The sequence below is a fragment of the Staurois parvus genome, unplaced genomic scaffold, assembly GCF_062004578.1.
Source record: "Staurois parvus isolate SC_StPar_1 unplaced genomic scaffold, SC_StPar_1.0 ptg000056l, whole genome shotgun sequence".
Classification (NCBI taxonomy): Eukaryota; Metazoa; Chordata; class Amphibia; order Anura; family Ranidae; genus Staurois; species Staurois parvus.
Genome location: NW_028317852.1, coordinates 779661 through 803611, shown reverse-complemented (window position 1 = coordinate 803611; position 23951 = coordinate 779661). Strand labels below are relative to the sequence as shown.

At 40.8% G+C, this 23951-nt stretch overlaps 1 protein-coding gene across 1 annotated transcript in view; it reads left to right on the top strand.

Moving 5' to 3' along the window:
• LOC149469950 (leukocyte surface antigen CD53-like) overlaps positions 1 to 21657 on the top strand; it is a 51990-nt gene extending 30333 nt beyond the window's left edge. Inside the window, exons 5-8 of the mRNA XM_089668154.1 lie at positions 7792 to 7887; positions 13299 to 13406; positions 17731 to 17814; positions 20059 to 21657. Coding sequence (XP_089524280.1) covers positions 7792 to 7887; positions 13299 to 13406; positions 17731 to 17814; positions 20059 to 20133 — 363 coding nt within the window. The 3' untranslated portion in view covers positions 20134 to 21657. The remainder of the gene's footprint in view (positions 1 to 7791; positions 7888 to 13298; positions 13407 to 17730; positions 17815 to 20058) is intronic.
• Positions 21658 to 23951: the final 2294 nt, after the last annotated feature.

Sequence of the window (23951 nt, the reverse complement as noted above, 5' to 3'; positions counted from 1 at the left end):
TCAACAGCTAAAAATCAGGTTAGCTAAGCCATATACAGTTGCACGAAAAAGTATGTGAACCCCTTGGGATTACATGGGGTTTTGCATGAATTGGGCATAAAATGTGCTCTGAACGTCATCTAAGTCACAACAATAGAAGAACACAGTCTGCTGAACATAATAGTACACAAACATTAGATGTTGCCATGGTTTAATTGCACATAACATGTAAACATTCACAGTGCAGGGAGGAAAAAGTATGTGAGGCCCTAGCTTAACCTCCCTGGCGGTATGATTATTTCAGATTTTTGGTGCTGAAAGCGGTACCATTTTTTTGCATGGAAATATGTATTTTTTTTATTGTAGGCTGTAATTTTTAGGAAAAACTCACTGAAATCTGTCCGAACAAGAGTCTAGTAAACATCCCGGGTATGATAAAATTTGAAACACAAAATCATAAATTATAATTTAATAAATAATCATAAAAATAATATAAAAATAATAAAAAATTTAATTCAATAATATAATCAAACCAAAAACACTGAAATGTGAAATAGAGCGCCAAGTTCGCACATTGCTGAGCTCAGTCGCAAAATCGTTTTCAGTTTCTGATGACGAATTTCCCCCACGAATCATTATCACTCAATTCTGTAAGTGGTTCTGATTTACTATCGCTGTTCTCTAGCTGATCTAAACCGCTTTTGACCTAAAGGGACACTGTTTGGACGCCATGGACATTTCTCAGTTTCCAGGCAGAAAGAACAGACAAAATGCAGGCAGGGCGCAGGACAAAGCACTAGGGACAATATGTATGTGAAATAGGTTGAAACAGCAATGTTTTACTGTGTAAAATGAAAAAAAAAAAAAAATGACATTTTTTAAAATTTTTAAATTTTACACAGTAAAACATTGCTGTTTCAACCTATTTCACATACATATTGTCCCGACGTCCCGACGCCCGTACGTCCCGACGTCACAGGGACAGGACACAGAAGCCGGATGCCGGCATCGGCCGGAGGAGATGGCCGGGGACGCTGCAGGGGACACATCGTGGGAGCGCAGGGTAAGGTAAGTGAAGAACACATGCCGGAGCAGTGCCGCAGGGTAAGCCCGAGTGTAGCTCGGGGTTACCGCTTTTGGTACTGAAATGTTACCCCGAGCTACACTCGGGAATACCGCCAAGGAGGTTAATGACTTCTCCCAGAGCTAATTGGAGCCAGGAGTGAGCCAACCTTGACTCCAATCAGTGTGATGATATTGGATGTGTTGCTGACAGCTGTCCTGCCCTTAAAAAACACACACCTGTTTTGGGTTTACTGGTTTCAAGAAGCACTGTCTGATGTGAATCAGAGCACATTTTATGCCCAATTCATGCAAAACTCCACGTAATCCCAAGGGGTTCACATACTATTTCTTGCAACTGTATAAGCCAAAACCCAGCCTAAAAATCTCTACATATACTAAAAGCACATCTATCTTGTCAAGCCTTGACCCTCTCAGGGTGTGACATTTCTGACAGTTTTACCAGACAAGGTCATGATGATTGGATGACCCAATGAAACATCTGGGCGAGGATCAGGCTTTATAAGACTTCTGGATGGGTGGCAAATTGCAAGCACTTCTGAGCACCAGAGGAACTCGCTGGGGTTGATTTATTAAAGGAGTACAACATGAATTTATGCTTAGCTTAATGAATTAAGTAAAGCTTGCTGATGTCTATCATCCAATCATGTGGAAGCAAAAACCATTGTTTTATATTTTCTTTCAGTGTGAATTTTCACTTTGCTTTCAATAAACTAACTTAAAATGTACTTTGCAAAGTAAAAATTCATTTTACAAGGAATTTAGAAAAAGGAATGTTTCAATACTGAGGGTCCTAACAACTTTTTCAGTAAATCACTTTCCCTGACTCCATGTTAAGCACCATTGGTCGGGTCCATATTTTGTGGTAAAACACTGCTTACAGTATATTTACAATTTTCCATCCATCGTTGCTTTTAGATTCTTTTTTTTGTATTTCCAAAATGTTTCAGCCATTTGATTTATCCATTTTCAAATTAGCTGTAGCTTAATGCTTGGATAAACAGTGTCTTGCAAAAGGTGAAAAGAAACCAACATCTCCATTTGTACCCTTTTCTGTTTTTTTTGTGTCATCTTTTATGTGCACCATTTAACTAAACTTCCCACAATTATGGTTTGCATTTTTGTTATACTGTACATAGCACTTTGATTTATAGAAACAACTTATTAAACTGTACATAAAAAAGTATTGTTTAGTATGTAAATAGCTGAACCTTATGCCAGGGGACTGTATAAAGATGTATGGAATAAAACTCTGTGAAATGAATAGGTTGCAGTTGAGTTGATCCACATATAATGAATTCACTTGTTGCTAATCGTAATAAAAATAACAATTTAGTGTCACTTTTGTTGTAAATAAAATCACCAGTGATAAAATAATTGCTGGTATTAAAACATGTTCACAATGATAGTAAATGTATGCTTTGAAAGAGTAATCATTTGAGTTTGTCTATAATAGTATTCAGGTATGAGAACAAGGTGGCCCTGCCTCCCTTGTTTGCTTGCTCAAGTATGGGCTTCAGAGATCTATAGATGCACATATCTCTGCTCTGTATCTCCTTCCTTCTGTTAACTAGAATGATGATGGGAGCTGATAGATAGGGCAGCACATACTAGTTAATAATCCACCCAGAAACATCAATACGTATAGGTATAGTATACAGTATAAGCATTTTTAAAATTTTAGTTGAACTGGACAGTGTACACAATAAGTGGGTATCCTTGAAAATCCAGTCAGCTGATTTAATTATTTTTTTGAGGCTTCCTCAAAAAACAGTAATTTTTATATGATATGGGCAGCACAGTGGCTAAATGGTTAGCACTTCCGCCTGGCAGTACTAGGGTTGTTGCTTCGAATCCCAGCCATGACAACACCTGCCTGGAGTTTGCATGTTCTCCCTGTGCCTGCGTGGGTTTCTTCCGGGTACTCCGGTTTCCTCCCACACTCCAAAGACATGCTGATAGGTGAATTGGTTCCTGTCCAAATTGGCCCTAGTATGTATATGAATGTGAGTTAGGGACCTTAGAATGTACGCCCCTTGAGGGTTAGGGACTGATGTGAATGTACAATATATATGTATAGCGCTGCGTAAATTGACAGCACTATATAAGTACCTGGCATAAAGAATAAAAATAAAATGTTATACCTTTATAAGCTTTATAACTTTAAGACCTTGTGCACACTGCTCTTAAAACTGCAACTCTTACAGATTTTTGGTGTTTTTTTTTCCGCCTGTAAAAGCACCTCCATGTTAGCCCATGTGTTCATGCACACCACATATGCATTTACAGGCATATCAGAAGAGAAGCATTTACAGGCTGCAAAAAACATCAAAAGCACATCGAGGAAAGTAGTTGAAGAGGAGAAAAAAATCTGAATGCTGTAAACGCATCTAAACATGTCTAAACGTTATATGCATTTAGGCACATTTGAGCTTTAATGCAATCCAATGGCCAGAAAAAAAATTATATTCTGGCTAGTGGAATTCATTAACGCTCAAACGCTTGATGTGCCTTGTGACGGAAGCTTAGGCAGGACAGAACACACAAAGAAGATGGGGAACACACAAAGCTTTATTGAACTATGAAAGATACTCAATTAGGACAGTTCATGGCACTGCGCAACATGCGGCTTGTAGGGACACCCACGGTAAGGTGATGGGGTCTGACCTCAGCACAACCCCCACACAGCTTTCTAGGGACAACATTGGCTCACGGGGCCTCAACGGGACTTTGGCTGTGGAGTCTGGCCTCGACACAGCTCCCACACAGCGTACTAGGGACAACATCAGGCTCATGGGAACTCAACGGGACTTTGGCTGTGGAGTCTGGTCTCAACACAGCTCCCACACAGCGTACTAGGGATGACATCAGGCTCACGGGGACTCAACAGGTAGCGATGGCTCAAGCACTCAGGGGCATCCCAGGTAGCTATTCTCCGGGCACGCCATGGGGCGGTTCAAGTAAGCGTAGTCTGCGCGTGCAATAGGGGCAACTCATGACAAGGGTTGTCTGAGCGCACAATAGGGACAGTTCAGGACATGGGTGGTCTGTGCGCAAAATAGGGACAGTTCAGGACACGGGTTGTCTGTGCGCACAACAGGGACAGTTCATGACACGGGTGGCCTGAGCACACACTAGGGACAGTTCAGGACAAGGGTGGTCTGTGCGCACAATAGTGACAGTTTATGACACGGGTGGTTTGTGCACACACTAGGGACAGTTCAGGACAAGGGTGGTTGCTGCGCACAATAGGGACAGTTCATGGCAAGGGTGGTCTGGGCACACAGTAGGGGCAGTTCATGGCTTCTAGGGACACTCACGATAGGCCTCTTGCAGATGCTCAGCAGCAGGCGGCTTCCAGGAGGGGGTAGGCGACTTACGGTCGCTCAGCAGCAGGCAGCTTCCAGGGACAAAGCAGTCAGCAGACAGGGCGGCTTTCCAGGGACCTTCAGCAAGGGACAGTGGGACTCACAGCGGCCAGATTTTCAGGGGACAGCAGCGATTAGCAGGCAGGGGCCCTCACAGTGGCCAGCTTCTCCAGGGGCCCAACGATCAGCAGACGGGGTGGCTTCCCGGGGCCCAGCAATCAGCAGACAGGGGAGGCTTCCCAAGGACCATCAGCAACGGACGACGGCTCCCACAGTGGCCAGCTTTTCAGGGGACAGCAGCGATTAACAGGCAGGGGCCCTCACGGCTTGACTTGGGCCATGCTTCTCGTGAGCGCGGCCTTTGTGACTGGAGGGCACAGAGCACAGGAAGCCCCTGTGCCCATGCTGCATCCACCAGGGGCGTGCAGAGACATCTCGGCGGTCTGGCGCTGGGGTCTCCTGGCGTTGGGCCACAGCTCCTCCGCCTAGATTGCCGGATAAGCTGTGACCCTTGCTGCAGAGGTCCCCTCCCCCCATCTTGCACAGCCTGGCTTCAGAGGCTGTGTGCAGGATGAGGACGCGGCAAGGGGGGAGGAGGGGGGAGGGTGAAGGCACAACGTGACATGTCTAAATGCAGATTTAGGTGCATTTTTAAAGCAACTGTTCTCCTGCCAGGAATTCTGGCATTCAGAGGAGAAAAGCAAACAACCCCTGTGCATGAGGCCTTTATATTCACTCCCATTGTAATTATACCCCAAATTGTCTCAGTCAATATTCGTATGATTTTCATAGATAATATGGAGTATTAGGCTGGGGCTACATGAGCAATTTCTAGCACCTCAGTCATACTTCTGGAATTTTATGAGATTGGTATTTGGTAAGCTCATACCAAAAATTCAGAATTGGGAAATATCACTGTAAATGATTGCATTACCCCGTGGAAGGAAAGGATTGCCAAATACTCTGTGAAAACAAGTTATTGGATATTGTAATGCTGGCTAAAAACCTTTTCTCTGCACTGATAAAAATGCTTCTGGACAGAAAAGTATAACTAATATCTATGTCTAAAGACATTATGAGTAATAAGGAAAAGCTGTTACTATAAAAACAGTTTACGCTAGATAGGCATCTATTTCTGTCTGTAATTAGCCTACATAATTCTTCTCTATTAATTTAAATAAAAGCTTTAATATAACACTCAGGGCTAACAGATTGTACCATGTTTTAAAGCTGTAGTTTAATCTGAATTTGTTTTGTTTTCTCTGGTTTTTCCCTCTCTCCTTGTTAACTTGCTAATGACCTTTCCATTTTCTGTACATACCTCATTATCACTCAGTCTTAGTCAGAGAGGTATTTAGGTTTTGTGCTGGCCTAGGCAACACAAAAATTTAATGCCCTCCCCCCACCCGAGAGAGCCTTCCACTAACAACCCCGCCCCCGGCAACTCTGGCCATCCCCAGGAACAACAGCTGGGTTCAAGCAGCCCACAGCCTCTCTCAGATCTCAACTGGTCCCCATGCTGCTCATGTCCCTTCTTCTGGGGGGCACTGCTGCCCCCCTAAAAAATGATTCCCTAGGCAAATGCCTTGTTTGCCTTGTGGTAAATACACCCCTGGTCTTAGTGCTTCTCCATGCAATGCAGGCATACCATGGCTGGTGGAGGGGACCAGCGGGGTGCTGTACATAGTTTACAGAAAACATGGCAGCACCCTGCATTAGTACTCCTCTCCAGAGCCATCAGCCCCCATGCAAGCAGTGGGCTGGCTTTTGGGCTGAGTTATGTAAATAATAAAATGCATTGATGGGTAGGTGTCAGTCTGGAGGAGTGAAATTCAATGAATTAAATGGGTGGGCCATAGACTGTCAGGCTGATGAAGAAAGAGGTAGATGAGTACCAGTTTTCGGGCCTCTTCATTGGCCGGTGGGGGATGATGTCATGCTTGTCCATGCGCAGGAGGCTGTCATCCCAGAACTAAGAGACTAGCACGGCACTGTAAGCTGTACAGCTCAAATTACAGTGCCGGAGGAGATGGCGAGCAGGCAGGTAAGGGCATTTTATTGCAGAAGAGATATACAGTTTCTGTTCTGCAATAAAATGCCCCTACCTGCCTACTCACTGTTTTTTTACAGTGGGAATTCAAGTGTCATTAGATCTGTGGCTTAGCTAATGATTTCTTATATTTCATTGGAATTGTTGACGTGTAAATATCTGCATATTATTTTAGAAGGCTTCAGAAACGCTAGAAGAGACAATACAGAAGCAACATATAAGCGTCACTAGTATAGTAACACATAGCTCATTGAAGGTGGCTTTATACATTTGGCAGCCATAGTGTTATATCATCACACTTTAAGTCCTTTGCTTGTTGTTGATACACTGTATGACCCCTGCTAACTTTCATTATGTGTAAGATCCTTCTTAAGGCTCATATACTGTACGTAAGATTGTCTGGGCCAGGGGGTTCCTTTCATAGACAGTTAATCTATGTACGATTCAGAGAAACAGCCACCTCCTATGCCTACAGCAGTCATATTACCAATGAAATAGCTTACAACTGTTCTTCTGCTAAACTGAAAGTGACACCTTCTATAGTCTCAGGCTAACTAATTATTTGCAATTGCACAGACATCTGCAATCTTTGAAAAGCCATTTTATGCTTGTGTGTCAGGTAAACCACTGAATTTGAATAGAACACCATGCATGCATACAACAGGGAATAATCCAACATGCAAACATCAATGCACTGCATGATAGAAGATGTCACAGTAAAATATAGAAATTCCACCGGTCTGCTGCCACACTCTGATTAATAATATAATAAAGGGGATGGGTGCTCTGACTGTGTGAACTATTTATGCTGTGCATCTTATGCTTGATTTTAATGAATGGGGAGAAGGTACTGGGAGAAGGAGCATCCATCACATTATGTGGCCAAGCTCGCCTCCTATTAGCATTTTGCAGAGAACTTTGAAAGACACTGAAGTCTCCATGGCGTGGCATACTTTGGCGTGGCATACACTTGTGCAGTGTACACATTGCAGTGTCCTACAGCAGGGGTGGGCAACTGTGGCCCTCCAGCTGTTGGTGAACTACAAGTCTCATCATGCTTCTGTCTTTGGGAGTCATGTTTGTAAGTTTGTCAGTTTTGCAATGCCTCATGGGACTTGTAGTTCTACAACAGCAGGAGGGCCACAGTTGCCCACCCCTGTCCTACAGGTATCCATTCAATATTTTAAATAGTGCACTGAGGTCCTACTATTGTACACTGTTGTATAAAAGCAATTCTATGTTAATATTTTACTGTATATTGCAATGCATTTTTCTTCCTGTAAACTATATATATTTATTTTTTTCTTTCAGATTGGCCCGTATATCACAAATCAGTTGAAAAATAGTTTTGAGAAGCACAAAGAAAACAACAAAAATGAAACTATTTGGGACGAAATTCAGTCGACTGTGAGTGTGTAACACAGCTTCTATTATGAATGTAGATAATAAAGTCCTGATGATATTATTATTATTATACAGCATTTATATAGCGCCAACAGTTTGCTCAGCACTTTATATAATGGCTAATGTGCCACTATCTTCCCATAGTAAAAAAAAAATCTTTATGCTGAAGCTGAACTTCAGGCAAAAAAAGCTAAGTATGTAAATTAAATACATGTAGCACTAACCCCGTAGGGGTCGCAAGATGATGCTTGTCCTCTAGTGCTTGACCCTGTAAACTCTCCAGCCCGCCTGACACTCTAGGTTGTCACATATTGAACAGCCCTTTAATTGATCAGCAAACACACTTTACATTTAACACTACAGGTTCTGTATTAATAAAGGTTAAACAGCAGGTTCAGAACAACAATTAACTGATTCCTGAAACAGCCTCTAGTACTGTTTGGGTAGGACACCAAATAAATAGGTCAATTCAGATTGACGCAATTAAAGCAATTATGAGCAGGCAAGTCTAAAAGCAGAAAATGCATAAAATGAAAGGGAGAGACAGTGACTAAGGTAATACTAGTTCAGAGGAATTATGGCAGTTCAGCACCCTCTGGACCACTGGAAGAAAACTCATGCTTTATACCCTAGGAAAGTTAAATCCCCCTCTTTTTTGGGCAGGTTCACACACCACTATTAATAATATATGGGCAGTTCAGATTCTAAATACAGGCAGTATCTTCACCAGCAGGTTGGAGCTCAGGGATGAAGAGTGAATCCTTAGAATGCTAAAGTGATCACTAAATGGGTGACAGATGTGGCAAAGTAAAGCAAAGCAAAGGTTCTTTTAAGAAATCTGGGTTATGAAGTCTGAATGCAGGGTCCCTATACCATGGATAGCAGAATGAGAGATTTTGGGCATCTGTCCGCTCACCAATCCTGGCTGAGAGGGCAACCTCCACGAAGACAAGGGATGCGTTGCAGGCTCTACGATCCAGCAGAGTAGAAGGATGGATGCTCGGTTGGCCCTCCAAGTCAGTGATCTGTGGCAATGCCTGAAATACTGCTCTCAGGCTGCCAAACAAGAACAATATTTGGCCTCCCTGCTGTGCATAGCGATGCAGATTCACTGGTGGAAGCATAGCTGTGGTGGGCAAGGCTGCAGCAGTTCACTATCACTGTGCACAGAACAGCTCTTTAGAGGATCCCAGAAGAAGAGAGAGAGTCTGCTAGAAGCAGTTTCATATACGTACAGTATATCCTCTCCCATAGTCCTTTTCGCTGGCAACTTTCTGGGGTGTGTATTCTAGAAGGTACTCAGGAACACAGGCATAGATGCACACAGGACTACGAGTCCCAAGGTTTACTGCTCTTAATCCAAGAAAAAGAACTCCCTTTCTTTATAGCCAGGAATGAGGTAAGGGTTTGAGTTCAAGCATTAGAGGGGAACTAGTTGGCCTGTAGTGTTGAGGATGGTGTCCTCTGTATTCAACTTGTAGTATCTGGCACCTGGCTACATCCATATATTTGTACTGTTTTACCTGCAAATCTGTACAGTCCGTTCCACAGCTTGCATGACTGCTAACCCAGAAAGTCTGGTCTAGGACCTATCACAACCTGTGATTGAACATTAAAGCAGCAGCATCACACTGATTATGTGCACTCCCCACCTTTACACATGTTTACCGAGCAAAGCAATAGAGTCTTACTGTGCAGGAGAGAACAATGCAGTGATAACAAGACAGAATTATATACCTATGTATTTAAGGTAAAATTCCAGGTTTATTTTTTAACTTTAAACACAGGGGTTGGACAAAAATACGGAAACACTACATGATTTGCAGGTATGAAAGCGACAAGATGCTTCATGTTGAAAGTGGAAGTGCTGTAACATTTGTTGGCTTCCGCTGTGTGATGAGACACCTAGCTATTGTAACAGGTGGGAAGCCTCACGTTCGTCATTTACTGCATGTGCTGCTAGTAACATGGAGTCATGTCAGAGCTTACTGAGCTTCAAAGAGGGTAAATTGTTGGTGCCCGCTTAGCTGTTGTCTCTGTGACTGAAGTTGCCAATTTATCTGTGGTGTCGCGAGGTACATGTAACACCCTCCTAGTTAGGTGCTAGCATTTGTATAGTTAAGATACATATAGCTATGTTTCTCTTCTCTCTGCAAACAGAGAGACTGTTAGGAAAATCTAATTGGTCTCTTTGCTTAATAGAGTGCTGTAATGGATTAGTCAGGTGTGCTCATGATGCTGTGGTGCTGCTGAGTTTGCTCGCTTTCAGGAAGCTATGAGAGCCTTCCAGAACTTGGGAGGGAACTAGGCAAATGAGTAGCATGAATATGGATACAATCCTGGCCAACTGCAGTGGAGTGTAGTCAAATTGCATGCTGGGAGTGGTATTTATGTTCTGTGAGCACATGGGTTCACCGTCTTTCTGTGGAGAAGATTGCACCAAGCCAGGCTGGAGTCAGGCTTGCCTCACCTTGCACTTGCTGTCATACAGGCCTTGGGTGGACGACCTGAGGGCCTATAGTTAGGAAGATTGACCCTGGTTCTACAACAAGCTGATTGACGGGTGCTGTCTGCCAAAGATCTGTCTGGTATCACTGACAGATTGGAAGATTGGAAGGAGGTTGCCATTCTGTCCTTGGACTTGTGAGTACAGACACTGAGAGATCTTGGGGACTCAGTCTGCTTTGCTACCCCTCTGGTGCTTGATAGTTAGAGTGAGCCTGAGAAAAAGGAACACAGGCTAGTGTTCTAAAGAACTTTTCCAACTCTTGCTACTGCAAAGGCGTTTGCTCAGTTCTATTACTTTTGGACTGCCACAGTCTGCCGCTACAGGCCTGTACCTCAGCCAACTACTACTACTGCTAAAGCGACTTTGCTCACTTCTGAAACTACTTTTTTGCTACACTTTAAAGACAAGTCTGTTATTTGCTTTCAGCCAGGACTTCCACAGTGCTCAACTAAGAGTTATGTTCAGACTGTATGTCCTCAGTGTGAATAGTTCTAATTTTGGGGTATCCCACTAAATTCCCCATCCCTATCCCCAGTTCTACATGAAAACACCAAAAACAAAAATCCCCCAGACTGGTTATTGAAGACAACGAGTGAGAGAGTGTGTGCGTACCTGGCTGTGGAAAATATCTTGTGCCAGGGGATACCTGGGCAAAATCGGCTCCTCCAGGGGTAGCGTTACATACAGTATCAAAGGTTATGTCAGCATATACAGTTTCTGAGAAAACGAACGCCATAGATATGTCAACTGACCAAAAGAGACAAAAGGATATTGTGCAGGATTGTCACCAGGAATAGGAAAACAACTTCTGCAAACATTACTGCATAGCTCAATCTCAGTCTCCCAAAGCCCGTGTTCATAAAAACTGTGCTGAGGGAACTCCATAAGCAAAACATCCACAGGCAAGCTGCAATTGCCAAACCACTAGTGACTGATATTAATGCTCAGAAGAAGAGAGAGTGGTGAAACACCCATAAATCATGGACTATCGATCAATGGAAGACTTTAATATGGTCCGATGAATCGAGCTTCACACTGTTCCCAACCACTGGATGTGTTTACGTGTGGCAAACACCATCCCAAGCTTACGACCAGGACTGTCTTGTGCCAATGGTAAAGCATGGTGACAGCGCAATCATGGTTTGGACAGCCATATCATGAATTTTGCAGGCCCCATCATCACCTTGAGAGGTAGAGTCACTGCCAGCGACTGTGTTCAAATTTTGTCCGACCATGTGCACACCATGGTGCATACATTGTTTCCCAAAGACAGCACCATTTACTAAGATGATAATGCTCTGACTCATACAGTTGGTGTTGTCAAATCGTGGTTTGATGAGCATGCAGGCGAAGTCTCGCACCTTTCCTCAGCGCTACAATATTATAGAGCCACCATGGTCAATTTTGAAAAACAAAGTTCGGGCTAATTTTCCACCGAGAACTGGGATGTTTTTGCATTAAGAGTAGTATCAGATTCCATTATCCACCATCCAAGACTTATATTTGTCAATTCTCAGGAGACTTCAGGCCGTCTTGGATGCCAAAGGTGGTCCAACACCATATTAGGTAATGATTTGTTTCTTTTACCTAGTGTTCCCATAATTTTGTCCAACCCCTGTGGTTTGTTTGGGCCAAACTTCCAATACTAACTGATGCGCCTGCTGTGTGCACTGTAATATACTATAGTAGTGCTACATGCAGTAAGCATTTCTGTGTTCCGGCAGCAGTACTGCTTTCTTAGATTGGTGGAAAATATCACTGTTAAAAATACATGGCTTTTCCTCAATGGGTGAAAAGAAGTTAGGCTGACCCAATTTAGTTCAGGAAGCGGACGGGAAGTTGCCAGTACTGCTGCTCTGGAACACATCCCATTATGTATGTAACTAATGCTACTACAGTGTAGAACATTGCACACAGTGGCCTGAACAAACTATTTAAACTCAACATAAACTTAGAATTCTACTTACATTTTTTTATGTAACGTAACTGGTTTAAATTATGTTTTTGCTTATATCTGTCTGGAGTTTATATTTATACCATTTCATGGTATAATGAACTTATACTTATAGCCTTAAAAACAACTCTGATAATATTTAAACATGCCTATATGGCACTATAGCTCTAAATATTATAAAATTTATTGACTTTGTTCTGTGGTCGAGATAATCATTAAAATGGGTAAATCATATGTTGAAGAGTAATCTCAGAGACCTCATTTCCATTATTATGGCACATATGCAGATGTATCGAATGACTATGTCTAGCATTAGCCTGGGTTCACACATATGCTGTGTGGTATATTGCATGTGATTCGAGCAGGAACCGCACAGCATTCCTGTGCAAATCACATGCGAATTGTATGCGGTGTGATTAGAGCCATACATTTTGTATGGCTCAAATCTCATTGCATCTGCACCAAAAAGGTGCAGGACCCTTTTTTTGGTCCTCATTGGGTATTCACACTTATGCGATCCAATTCTGCACATCGCACCGCATTTTGCAGACTGATTTTGGGGTGTTGTTAACTTAACATACACACTCGCAGTGGTTCGCAAGAACGGTGTGCGATTCTGATGCGGTGCAAATTCGCACAAAAAATGCTGCGAATTCTGCACCACATCAGTGTGAAGCCAGGCTTAAGGTCCTGGAAGAGCCCTTCAGCACATCTGCAGAAGTGCAGATTTCCCGCTTATGTGTAAATACGACAAAGTTTTAGAATTTCCATAATGGTCATCTTTTGCACATGTGCCACAGGGCTCTATCTGGAACTGAAGCTTTGCGACACATCTGAGCAAGCACATAATTGGAGGGGGGGGGGGGGGCAATATTATGTTTGCCTGGAGTCCAGCTTTAAAAAAGTTATGTTTTAGCAAGAAATATTATCACAAATAATATTTTCTCCTAGATGACATGCTGTGGAATCAATGGTTCAAATGACTGGGGTAATTCAGTTCCACATTCTTGCTGCCCTGCAGGATCAAAAGTGTGTACCGATAAAGAGATCTTTAAACAGGTATGAGCGATTTATAGTGTAGCTTTTATTTACAATGACTCTTTATACTTTTATACATAGGACCAAGTTACCTTTTCACCTGAACAATGCATGTATGTTTTATCCATATGTAATTTAACTCAAAGGAAGCCAATGCCTATAATGCACTAATGTCTATATGTCTAATGTTACTTACTGGTATAAAGATATCATATACACCAACATGCTCTTCTTTGATTTATCCTTGAGATTTCTTGATATTCATTTTGCTAGGCCATAGATTAATAATGTATATATTATAGCTGCAATACTTAGTGAACAGTTCCCTCTGGTGGCTTTTTCTCAGAAGATTATAAAATATTTCTACTCTACACCTTATCCCAACACCATACTGTATTTTGCTATAGTAATGATCAGCACATAGATGTCAGTATCAATCCACTGCTATAAAGGACAGGACGGTGCATTCTAAGGAATTAAAAATCTTTCCAAAAACTTGCAGTTCAATAATATCTATACAATTATTTGTTGTTTTGTGCATTTTTATAGAGCTTATACTGTATATTGTACAACATTTTACTGAGTACAATCATTTGCATCACTGACTGTCACTAAGAGAGCTTACCATCTAATGTCCCTAGCAATGCTGTACCCACTCTTGAACAAATTTGATCAGATACCAATTATTCTAGAACATATTTGGGAGGAATCAGATGCACTCAGATAACCGCAGTCATCAGGCATAGGAAGGAAATGAAAAAAACCCAAACAGCATCCTGAGAGGGAATTTAGGACCCATAACTTAGCCACCATGATATCTTTCACTGTCTTGGCTTATGTCTTGACTACTTCCTATGTACCCTACCTGCAAACCAGCAATCTGCGTAGACCTGGTCTATACCTTCTTAGCACCTCGGGAGTATCGATGCTGTTTCCAGATCATCTACTGAGTCTGGTCTCACTGTAGGCACCTGTGCCACTCCTCATGCCTGCTACTCCTGCTACACCCTGCCATCAACTACATGGGGTATTGAACAGCAGGTCTAAGATAAACCCTCTTGTCAACTAGGCCTTCACCAGGCACAAGGCACCCTGTGTACAAAATCAGGTCCGTAAGGACATGGTCTAATTTGGAGGCACTCAAGTGGACAGCAAAGAGCCATGACCTCACCCATACTGGTAACCTTTTGGATGAATTAGAATGTGGATTACAGGCCAGGCTTTCTTATCCAACATCAGCACCTTACATTGCAAATGCTCTCTTGGTTGAATGGACACAAATCCCCCCCCCCCCTCAACACCAACACACATACACACAAACACACACACACAACGTTTTTGTGGAGAAGCCGTCCTAGAAAAGCAGAAATTGTTGTACCATTGCTGCAAGATGAGGGGTGGAGAAACTTCGTATTAATGTCCATGGTTTTGGAAGATTAGATGTCTACAAACACATATAGTGTCAAAAGTCTGGATTTTGATTTTAATATATAAAGATAATCAATGCAAGAGTCGGCTGGCAACCATAAAGTTTGCTACACAAAAGTTAACAAAAATGTAAAAAATTAATTTTGCAGTGGCAAAGAAAAATATCAACAATTAGCTTCAGTTTGTAAAAATTTGACATATTATTCATCCACATAAAGTATAAAAACAGTGATCAGTAATAACCAGATATCCAGTTAGTGAAACAATAATCTTATTTGTACAGAAAATTTCATTGAAGTGAAAAGGGATTATAAATCCACCACCGTATCCAGTCAGGGGTAAATCTTCCAGTGTATAACCTCACCACACCCTCGAATCTCAAGGCAGTGGCATGACATCAATGCTAAGGGCTCCTCCCTACGCGTTTCATTCAGTGGAACATCTTCAGAGGACTGATTGCTTTCATCCTGAATGTTTTTATTGGAGGTATCTGTACAATGTTGAATAAATCTACTATACTACAAGTTCATTCTTCCTGTTCTTGGGGTGAGCTTTATTTCTACAGCATTTTGCTGGTCTGCTCTTCCCCTTTGTTATCTGGAAGTGAGGAGAAGCTGTTCCTTCTGGCTGAGGTTTGATGACAAGGAGAGTATGCGGCGGTTGATGAATCTGGATGTTTATACTGCAGCATATGTATATGAGTTTGAAAGTCACACACTGGAAGATTGAGCCTCAATTGGATATGGTGGTGGATTTATGATCCCTTCTCACTTCAATGAACCTTTCTGCAGAAATGTATTTTTATTATTTATTATGGGTACTTATATAGCACCATCGATTTTTGCAGTGCTTTACATATTTATTACACCTTTACATCAGTCCCTGCTCTCACGGGGTGTACAATCTAAGATCCCTACCTCACATTCATACATACACATACTAGGGACAATTTGAACAGGAGCCAATTAACTTACCAGCATGTCATTGAGAGTGTGAGAGGAAACCAGAGTACCCACACAAGGAAAACATGCAAACTCCAGGCAGGTACTGCCATGGTTAGGATTTGCAATCTTTTTTGTGAAAGTGCTAACCACTTAGCCACTGTGCTGCCCATACAAATATCATTATTATTTCACTAATTGGATATCTGGTTATTACTGATCACTGTTTTTATACTTTATTTATGTGGATGATTATGATGTCACATTTTTTTTACACACTGAAGCGAATATTGTTGAGATAATTTGTTTTTGGCACTGCAAAAGTTCTTTTTGGATTTTGATTTGCTTTTAAGCAAGATTTTGTTTTGATGCTGTATCCTAAAGTAAACCTGATCTATCTGCCGCAATGCATAAACCTAAAGCATATCAAAATGTAAAATCATATAGTGGTTTCTACATTTTTTCAGTTATTTCTCACCTACTCCTTTTAATCTGAATGATATTGAAGTTTGTGAACTTTGCAAAGATCTCCACACATTTACTTCCTTGGTATCTATAACATGTATTTGTCATGCCTTGTGACTAGGCACTGCTGTGTCACACATTTCACAGAGCCTGCCTTCTGAACTACAGAGATTCTGAGAGGAGGCATTTCAGAAGGTGTAAATCTAGTCCAGGGGCGGACTGGCAACTCATGGGGCCTCCGGGCAATAGGGGATCATGGGGCCCCTGTGTCCTTGCCCAAACTCAAAAAAGCATATGAAAAAGGTACCAGGGGCATCTCATGGGGCCCCCTACTGACCCCGGGCCCTCGGGCAGTGCCCGAGTTTCCAAATGGTCAGTCCGCCCCTGAACTAGTCCTTAGAAATTGAAAGTAAACAGCAGAGGAGAAGCTGGAAAGCAAGCAGGGAATCCAGGAAGTTGCGAAAAGAGATGACCAGCAGACAGGCAGAACTCACAATACAAGCTTATATTGGATTGTCAAATATAACTATTGTTTGTATTGTTATTACAAATTATAAAATTAAAGTGTATGCTGTGACCATAGAACTCCCTAATATTACAGAGGCTCTTATATGTGTCTGAAAATACCTGTTTTCATCTTTCAGAGTCACTCCAAGTAGAGTAGAAGTAGAGTCACTTCCAAGAAGAACTCCAAGTATGGATGTTTTATACGTTACATTGGTCTTGCTTGGATCAATGTAACTGTGTATATACCATAACTGACCAATGCTCTCTGAAGTTGCAAGTGTTTAATTCAGTGATCTCCACTTGCTGTGCGCTGAGCAGCTGCCCTACTGCATTGTGACCACAGGAGGTCGACCACTTGGCATCAGCGTCAATCAGATTATGCTCTTCATTTTCTGAATAGATGCAAAGCATTCTCTGACTTGACAGGTGGAGAGTGTGACATCACTGCCCTGCCTCTGCACCTCATCAATTCAGAGAGCAATTTGTATTCACTCAGCAAATGCAAAGCGTTCTCTGAATGGTGTCCATGCTGAGTAGCCTACCTCCTGTGGTCACAATACAGCAGGGCAGCTACAGGGTATGGGACCTAGAAGCAAGTAAAGATCACTGAAGTAGCGGTGTCTATGTGAGTGATTTTTAGCTTCCAGGGGCATCAGCCAGGTATGGTATATGCATAGTTACATTGGTCCAAGGGTCATTGGAACCATGTGTAAAATACCCATATCTGGATTTCTTCTCTGCATACCATTTAACAGTTAAATTATAGCAATAGGAGTTTATAGTAGCAAAGCTGGAACTCCATTTCTACTAGCATAGAAGTCAAAACCTTGCCTGGTGCCTTCATCTAGGCTCCAAAGATTAGGGGACAATGATGAATATATTTACACCTAAAGGAAAAGTGTTCTGACATTTCAAAATATGAACTACTAATGTATAGTGGTTTTTAAAAGTAATTTAAATAGAGGAAAACAAGTCTTTTAAAAAGCCTTTACATTGAATTCTAGGGGTGTTCAGCCGCTTTCACAACGTGGTTTGAGAATAATTTCCTGTATGTTGGGATCGTGACCATCTGTACTTCCATTATTGAGGTAAGAAATTCAAAAGAGGAGATTTACTTTATATGTAGCATAAGGCTCAGTACTCATGAAAACCCATAGTTGCAGAAATATAGGGGTGGCATTGTGATTCTAAAAATAGTAGTTGCCTGGCTATTGTGGTGATGCTTTGGCTTCAAACCACTTTGAACAATTGCCCTGGAACAACTGTGAAGCTAGTAAAGTTGGAGAAACATGTAAAACTCCATATCTGCATTCTTGATTCAGGAAACTGAGAAAGAAGAGTGTCACTATGAGAGTCAAACATCAGAAGGAGAGGTCAGCAATGGAAACTTCTATGTTTCTTTCATGACAGGTTTAATTTATTCAAGAGCTCACTGTACTTACTGCTGCACACGTCCCCAGTTTGCAAGCGCTCCTGTATATAAGTAGTCACATGAATTCTAGTGTAATATGCCTTTCTGTAGATTTTTATATTGAATGCATTGGTTATTTTTATTATCTGACATTTTTCAAAATGTCACAATTCAGTTTTGGGCCTCATTCACCCGGGTGTACTACATCATAGATGGCTGCGTTTTTTAGGGATTCACACGTGTTTTGTGCACTCCCATACAGGCAATCCCATTCATATCAATTGGGACGCAAAGCTGCTGCTCCCAATTTGACATCCATGCAGGTGCATGTTCCTGAACGCAGACAGTGTACTCCTGCTCCCACGTGGATGTCAAATTGGGGGCAGCCACTGCTTCCCAATTGACATGAATGGGACTGCGTGCACAGGTATGCAAGGAACCCTGTGCAGGTAAACACAGCCCTCGCACAGGCGCACACTGTGGTACACCTGCGTGAACAAGGCCTTACTCTAATTTACAATTTGATTTTTGGATACTGCTTTTGAATATTAAACTTTGCCTTTATGAACCAACATGTATTATTTCCCCTTTATTTTTTTAACACATACTGTAAATATTCATTGCTGATAGATATGACATAGGATCTATAAACCCATATATGTCTCAGATGATCTGAAAGCACACTGTGATGTATAACAGAAATAGTGACCAATATTTGATAATGTCCAGGCAAATAAACGCAGGATCTTGCAAAGAAACTAGTATGCCCAGGATCAAACGGTAAAATTGCGCACTCACCGGACGCGCTATATAAAAGCGCATATGTAGTATGACCCCTGGAAATCACTCATCAAGCGGGTACAATGGGTATTTGGGAGCAGGCGATCTTGGTAAAGTGGACAGCATCCAGATCCAGAGATCCTCTTTAGACTAGGTGAATAATGGACGAGGAACTCCCTCCGGTAGCCAAAGTAGGTATGATATCCTAAAAATTAATTAGCTCCAGGTAGGAGCCAAAAAAAAACTCCATAGTGTAGTAGGTGAGTAAAATCAAGAACATTTATTCCAAAATAGTAAAACAGGGCAGAAAACACTGAACCAGTGAATGATAAGAGTTGTGCAACTGACCAAAAGTAATATGGCCGCCGGGCCTCCTCGTGGCTCCGGGCGGCTAAGATGTCACGCTCTGCTGGCTCCTCCTAAGGCCTTTCGTGCTCCAGCACATCATCAGAGGGGAGGCCAATATTCATTAGTTTTAGGAAATATTTTTTGTCCAGTCTATATACAAGAGTTAAAAAGTGTTACTAAACCCACAACAGTAAAATCAGTCTGTATATGCAGTAAAGCATGCTTGTTATACTCACTGTGGAACCTAAGGGGTTAATATTCTGCATTGTGTAAAAAGGCTGTTTGATACTTTCTTCTCTGCCCCTCCTCTTGTTGATATGTCCACCTGATACAAACTGAACCCATGATCACATGCACATGCTCAATTTGGTGTGTATTGCTAGAGAGGGTTTTTTTTGTTTTACTTGGGAGGGTGCATGTGATCAGCACAGGGCCAATCAGCACTGTCCAGACAGAGGGTCAGAGGTTTCACATCCTCATAGAGCAGAAAGAAAACTCCTCCTACAAGCTTTAACCAGTGCTCTGCTAAGACACAAGACTGCTATATACTGCTGATGAGAAAAGGTATTTAGCAGTTTGTATTTACTAAAATAATTGCACTTCCATGATGTTCTGTGTACTGTAGGAGTGCAGATATAGTGGATGCAGGGTCCTGGGTTTAGTAACACTTTAAAGGTCTAACAATATATAGATATAAATGATAAAATGATCTATAATGGAATTTTTCAATTGTGAAAAAAAACTTTCAATAAGCTTTTAAGAATGATGGGATGTCATTTGTTGTGTTTTGCAGGTATTAGGAATGTCTTTCGCACTGACTTTGTATTGCCATATTTCCAAAAGCAGTGGCTCGATGAATTCAAAGTGACCAGATAAATCCGTCTTTTCTTTGATCGCAAGAATTCATTTTTCAAAAACCAAAGCTGCACCTAAATACTGATTTTTAAAACAAATATGTAGGTTTTTTTACATGCTATCAACAGCCAATATCTGCGTTGCAAAATAACTTTACCATTCCTAAAGCTAACCACACATTGTAAGATTTTGATAAGTCCATTCAAGGAAAAAACACTTTTACATCAAAGCTTTCAAAGGTTCTGTTCTGCCCATAGGCAGTTGGTTGTTATTTACATGGGTCCATGTGTATATCAGCATCTCAACACAGAGAACAAACAAAAAAATATTAGGAGTGACTACTAGGCATGTACATTTCATAGGCCTGTGAACAGGTGCACCCTCTTTACACTTCTAGTTATCTACATGATAGATTTCTAAGAAACGCATTCCAACTAATTTCAAATCTCTAGCCCAACGTTTATTGTAGCCATGTAGTGGCCTCAAATGATCCTAGAGAAATGGCTCACACACATGTACAGATTTACCTTCTCTTAATGGAAAACCACATTTCTAACTTAGAACTGTATTAATATTTACTATACAGTATTTTAAAAATTAAACATTATACTCCTATTTAGTGACTCATTACTTAAAACAATTTGAATCTTTTAAGAAAGTCAAATGATTTGACACTTATTTAAATAATCTCATCCAGAATTATGGCCTTTGCTTACAGAAAAAAAAGACAACTATACATCTACAGAGATTTGTGATAGTTTCACTAGTGTTCACTTGCATTCTAGGCTGTGATATTAAATATTACCAACTAAACTATATTTGACAGTGGCATTTTATTGCACATATAAAATAATGGTAATGTATTGCATTTTTTGGCTGTATGTCTATAAAGTGATGGCTGTGTAACCAAAATATATATATGCATATAATTGGACATTACTTTCTCTACTTTTTTATCTTACCTTTTTTGTACTTAATATTTATTAAACTGTGCTTATTACATGTTCTAAATGCACTTTATTTCCAAGGAATTGAATTAATAATTGTAATATACAGTAGCACTTACGAAGAACGAAACATAGCAAAAGAATCTCAAAAGCAAGCAGATTGCATTACATTTCTGTTTGTATTATACAACCACTTAGTAATATCATTGTAGATAAATGGAACTATGGGGTTGTTTTACTAAAGGCAAATTGACTTTGCAAGGGAAGTTGCACTTTGAAAGAGTTTTTCCCAGAGATAAGTGAATGAAGTGGAGCTGTGCAGCAAAATTCTGTTTATTTTTATGCACATGATTGGGTATTTTTTGCAAAGTGATATTTCACTGCATTCACTAACCGCTGGGAAAAATTCCCAGAGGTGCAACTTCCCTTTTAACGTGTACAGCCTTTAGTAAACCAACCCCTATGCCTTTGATATTTTATATGTTTGTGCTGGAAACGCTTTGATATTGGTATGGTGTGAAAATGTGTTGCAGCACTTGTAGAAATGTGTTATGCACGCAATTTTTTTTAATAAAGCGGATTAAGGCAAATTGTGCGATGTTATCCTTGTATAGTTCTATTTTGTAGCGATTGCTCCAGAGGCTTGTCACTGCAGAAGGTCACAGTTCCCCAAGGGTCAAGATATCATCCAGCCAACCCTTGGTGCTAATGAGCCTAAAGATCATGGTAGATTTCTAAACACTATCCACCTAATAATTGTCTAGTACCACCATCCAATCTGATTGAATACTCGCCTGACAGTGACTTGGAAAACATGTGCTTTATCCATCCTCTCTCAAGTTTCCTAGAAGAAAATAATTTCTGGGCATGCTAGCAGGGAGCTGTTACAAGCTGGAAAATCTTCCTGTGTGATAACAGGAAAATCTGACCTACAGAAGTATTTGCTATTCTCTCAGGTTTACTGGCAGTACAATCCTCACAAAATCAGCAGCAACACATGTAATATTGTGCCATCTCTGCCCATTCTAGTTCTTACTGGTTGGTTTGGACAACCATTTTGTACATTACTTGCTGCCTGTCCACTGTACATTTACTGTGGGCAAGCTGGATCACGTACAGTTGTGCTCAAAAGTTTGCATACCCTGGAAGAAATTGTGAAATTTTGGCATTAATATTGAAAATAGGACTGATCATGCCACAAAATGCTCTTTTATTGAAGGATGATGACCATTTATTATCAAATAGTTGTTTGGCTCTTTTTTAAATCATAATGATAACAGAAATCACCCAAATGGTCATGATCAAAAGTTTACATACCTGGAATGTTTGGCCTTGGTACAGACACACAAGGTGACACACACGAGTTAAAATGCCAATTAGAGGTTAATGTCCCACATCTGTGGGTTTTTCTTTGAATCCCGGACAATTTTTTGGCATGATCAGTCCTATTTTCATATCAATGCCAAAATTTCACAACTTCTGCCAGGGTATGCAAACTTTTGAGCACAACTGTACATGTACGTCATCCAGCCTGTTCTGGGTTAGAGGCGCATAGCATGCTGCTCCCGTGACAGTGGATTCTGGCTCCCAGTACCAGGCTGCTTTCAGCTAAGCACTATACGATCATGATAAAACACAGCGCAAATAATAGTGCTTTTATATGCGCTGTGTTTTATTATGAGTTTTTTTTTAATGTTTTTTCATTTTTGAACAGCAGCATTTATTTATTGATTGTTTTTTTTCCTTGGCTCAAACTTTTGGTTAATTACTATACGATCACAATATCATCAAAGCTGTTATGAATGTCAAAAAAAAGAAAAAGTAAAAAAAATGCTTAAACATTGAATACATTTTTTACCTATGTGCTGGCGACCGTATGTAAAAAAAATGTGAAAAAAAAAACATTATTTAATTTCTTAATTTTCAAAAAAAAAATGGTGAAAAATAAAAATTACAACTTCAAAAAACTCACCATGCCTCTTACTAAATACCTCTGTCTACATTCCAAAAAGGGGTAATTTGGGGGGTATTTGTCCTGGCATGTTAAGGGCCTCAAGAATTGAGATAGGCCTTGAGTTTGTGGTTAAGGTAGAAATAGAAGCAATGTCTTTCTCAGATCATGCCCCTGTCACAATGAAAATGGAGTGGGGAAGGAGGGCGGCAGGAGGTCTAGGATGGAAGCTGAATGAGGCACTTCTCCTAGATAAAGTTATTGCTCAGAAGATTGGGGAAGAGATTAAGCGATTTTTTAAGGAGAATGAGACAGGAGATGTGTCGATAGCCACAGAGTGGGAGTCTCATAAGGCATATATAAGAGGAATGTTGATTGCGATTGGGGCAAAAAAGAAAAAAGAAAGAAGAGAGAAAGTTAGTGGGCTTTTAAAAGAAATTTGTGACCTGGAACAGATATACAAAAATAAAATAACAAAAGAAATAAGGCAGAAGGTAATAAAAAAGAAAGAAGAACTAGAGACTTTGATGGAGGAGGAGAGGAGAAGAGTCTATAATAATGTGTTAAGTGAGAGGTATAGATGGGGTGATAGACCAGGAAAATATTTAATGAGAGCCTTGAGGAAAAATAAAAATAGTAACTACATAGAAACAATAAAAAGCTCCAAGGGTGAACTGGTCCATTCAACTAAAGAAATTTCTAAAGTATTTATGGAATATTATAGAAAGTTGTATAATATTAGTCCCCATGACTCTTTAAAAATACTGAGACTGAAACTGAGAAGATTCAAAAAAGAAAGATATATCTGGAGAATGCGGGCCTATCGAAATTAAGCGAAATACAACTGAATTCCCTAGATGCAGAAATTACACAGGAAGAAATAAAAGTAGCATTAAAAAGCACAATGTCGGGGAGAAGTCCAGGACCAGATGG